Source organism: Rhincodon typus, unplaced genomic scaffold (genome assembly GCF_021869965.1).
Source record: "Rhincodon typus isolate 14 unplaced genomic scaffold, sRhiTyp1.1 hic_rhity00003627, whole genome shotgun sequence".
In the NCBI taxonomy this organism is placed as follows: Eukaryota; Metazoa; Chordata; class Chondrichthyes; order Orectolobiformes; family Rhincodontidae; genus Rhincodon; species Rhincodon typus.
The window spans coordinates 4,774-6,721 of record NW_025969265.1 but is presented as its reverse complement, the minus strand read 5'-3'; the positions used below and the strand labels follow the sequence as shown (position 1 = coordinate 6,721).

The following is a 1,948-nucleotide window of genomic DNA, read 5'->3' as shown; positions in this document are numbered from 1 at the left end:
GAGAGAGGAAAGTGGGAAGACAGAGAGAGAAAAAGAAAATGGAAAGAATGAACAAAGATAAAGAAAGTGAGAGAGAGAGCCCAAATATGAACACAGAGAAACCAAACACACAGGAGGAAGAGAGGGAGTTCCAGAAAGAAAGGACACAGACAGAGAGATAGAGAAAAGTCTGAGACAAAGGCAGGGACAGGATGAAAGGCATTGGAACGAACACTGAGAGAGAGAGGAGATTCTCCTCCGAGTCAGTAAACTTTACTGTCAGTGAACTTACATCCAGCATGTGCGAAGGAGCTGAGGGCCAGCAGGATGAGGAGCTTCATGGTGAGGCTGAGGTGAGGGTCAGTCAGTCAATTGTTCGAGGGTCTTTCTGAGGAGGGACACTGACAGGCTCACAGCACCTGCTTCATACACACAGTGAGCAAAGCCCAAGGCAGCAGCTCTCTCCCCAGTGCGAGCCAATCAGCAGGCTGGTCAAACAGGACAAGCAGGTTCAACTGGAGCAGTTCATCTCCTGCGTATCTTCCGCACCCAGCCCCAGGGCCTTGCCACAGCTTTACCTAACACTGTCATTCCACACACTGCAACAACACTGCAGTGGCTGGCAGAAAAAAACTTCCATTTACCTAGCACCATTCACATCCTCAGGAGGTCTCCAAACTGTTTTACAGCGAAAAAGCAGCGTTAGAATTGATGTTGAAATGTTATTAACATGGCAGTGAATTTGCAAACTCACTCCAAAAGCACAACAATAAAATTCAAGAACTGTGGATGCTGGAAATCAGAAACAAAAACCGAAACTGCTGGAGAAAATCAACAGGTTGGGCAATATCTGTAGAGAGAGGAACACAGTTCATGTTTGGGCTGACAGACCTGACAACCTACAGGATAACAAGGCCTCGATCTAACTTCTGATGAGAAATGTAACATCACCAACAGTGCGGCACTCCCTCAGTATTGACCCTCCGACAGTGCGGCACTCCCTCAGCACTGACCCTCCAACAGTGCGGCACTCCCTCAATACTGACCCTCCGACAGTGTGGCACTCCCTCAGCACTGACCCTCCGACAGTGTGGCACTCCCTCAGCACTGACCCTCCGACAGTGGGGCACTCCCTCAGTACTAACCCTCTGACAGTGCGGCGCTCTGTCAGTACTGTCCCTCCTGTATGAAACTGAATTCTGTCACGCCTCTCTGCAAATCCCTCACTCCCTCGATAGTGGGTCTTAACTTCAGCTGCTGAGGCTCCAAGTTCTGGATTTCACTCCGTCAGTATCTTTCTGCATATCTCTCTCTCTCTCCACTTTCAGAATCTCCTTAAAATCAATCTCTTTCTCTGTGTTGTTGCACATCTCTCCATGTAGAAGATCTTGTGGGATTCACTGGAGGTGAGTTGAGGAATTCTCCACTGTGCGCTGGAGAAGCATTATCCCATAACCACTGTTTTCTAAAACAGACAATCTGCTCATTATCACAATCTTGTTTGTGGGAGTTTGTCTGTGTGCTAATTGACTTCCCTGTTTTCTTCAGTTCAACACTGACTAGATTTTAAAACTCCTTCATTGGCTGGAATGTGTTTTGTTGTGAAATTTTGTTTGATATTCTCCCCGAATAGGCACACTGGGAGGTTTGACTGTGTCATGTGTTAAATCTCAGCCGGAAACAGGAAAATCCATCAAGGTTCCAAATACCCTCCACTGCTTCACCCAAATGGCTATTCACCGGCTCTCAGCATGTTCAGGCTATTCAACCTCAGTAGCATTACAGTTACAGAGCTGTTCCTGGCCTAACACACACAAGAGGTGAACACAATGCTTAAAGGATGCACACAGTAACACAATAAACATGACACAAATAACAAACATGTATAAAACACACATATGATCAACACAACGTGCACAGATGACACACTTACACAACACATACAGTCCACACACAGCATGTACACATG

The 1,948-nt window shown here is 46.7% G+C and overlaps 1 protein-coding gene across 1 annotated transcript in view; it reads right to left on the bottom strand.

Annotated features, from left to right (window-relative positions):
- The window catches only part of LOC125481801 (uroplakin-2-like), a 9,757-nt gene extending 9,280 nt beyond the window's left edge, over window positions 1–477 (bottom strand). Inside the window, exon 1 of the mRNA XM_048593707.1 lies at window positions 272–477. Coding sequence (XP_048449664.1) covers window positions 272–320 — 49 coding nt within the window. The 5' untranslated portion in view covers window positions 321–477. The remainder of the gene's footprint in view (window positions 1–271) is intronic.
- Between the last annotated feature and the right edge of the window lie 1,471 nt (window positions 478–1,948).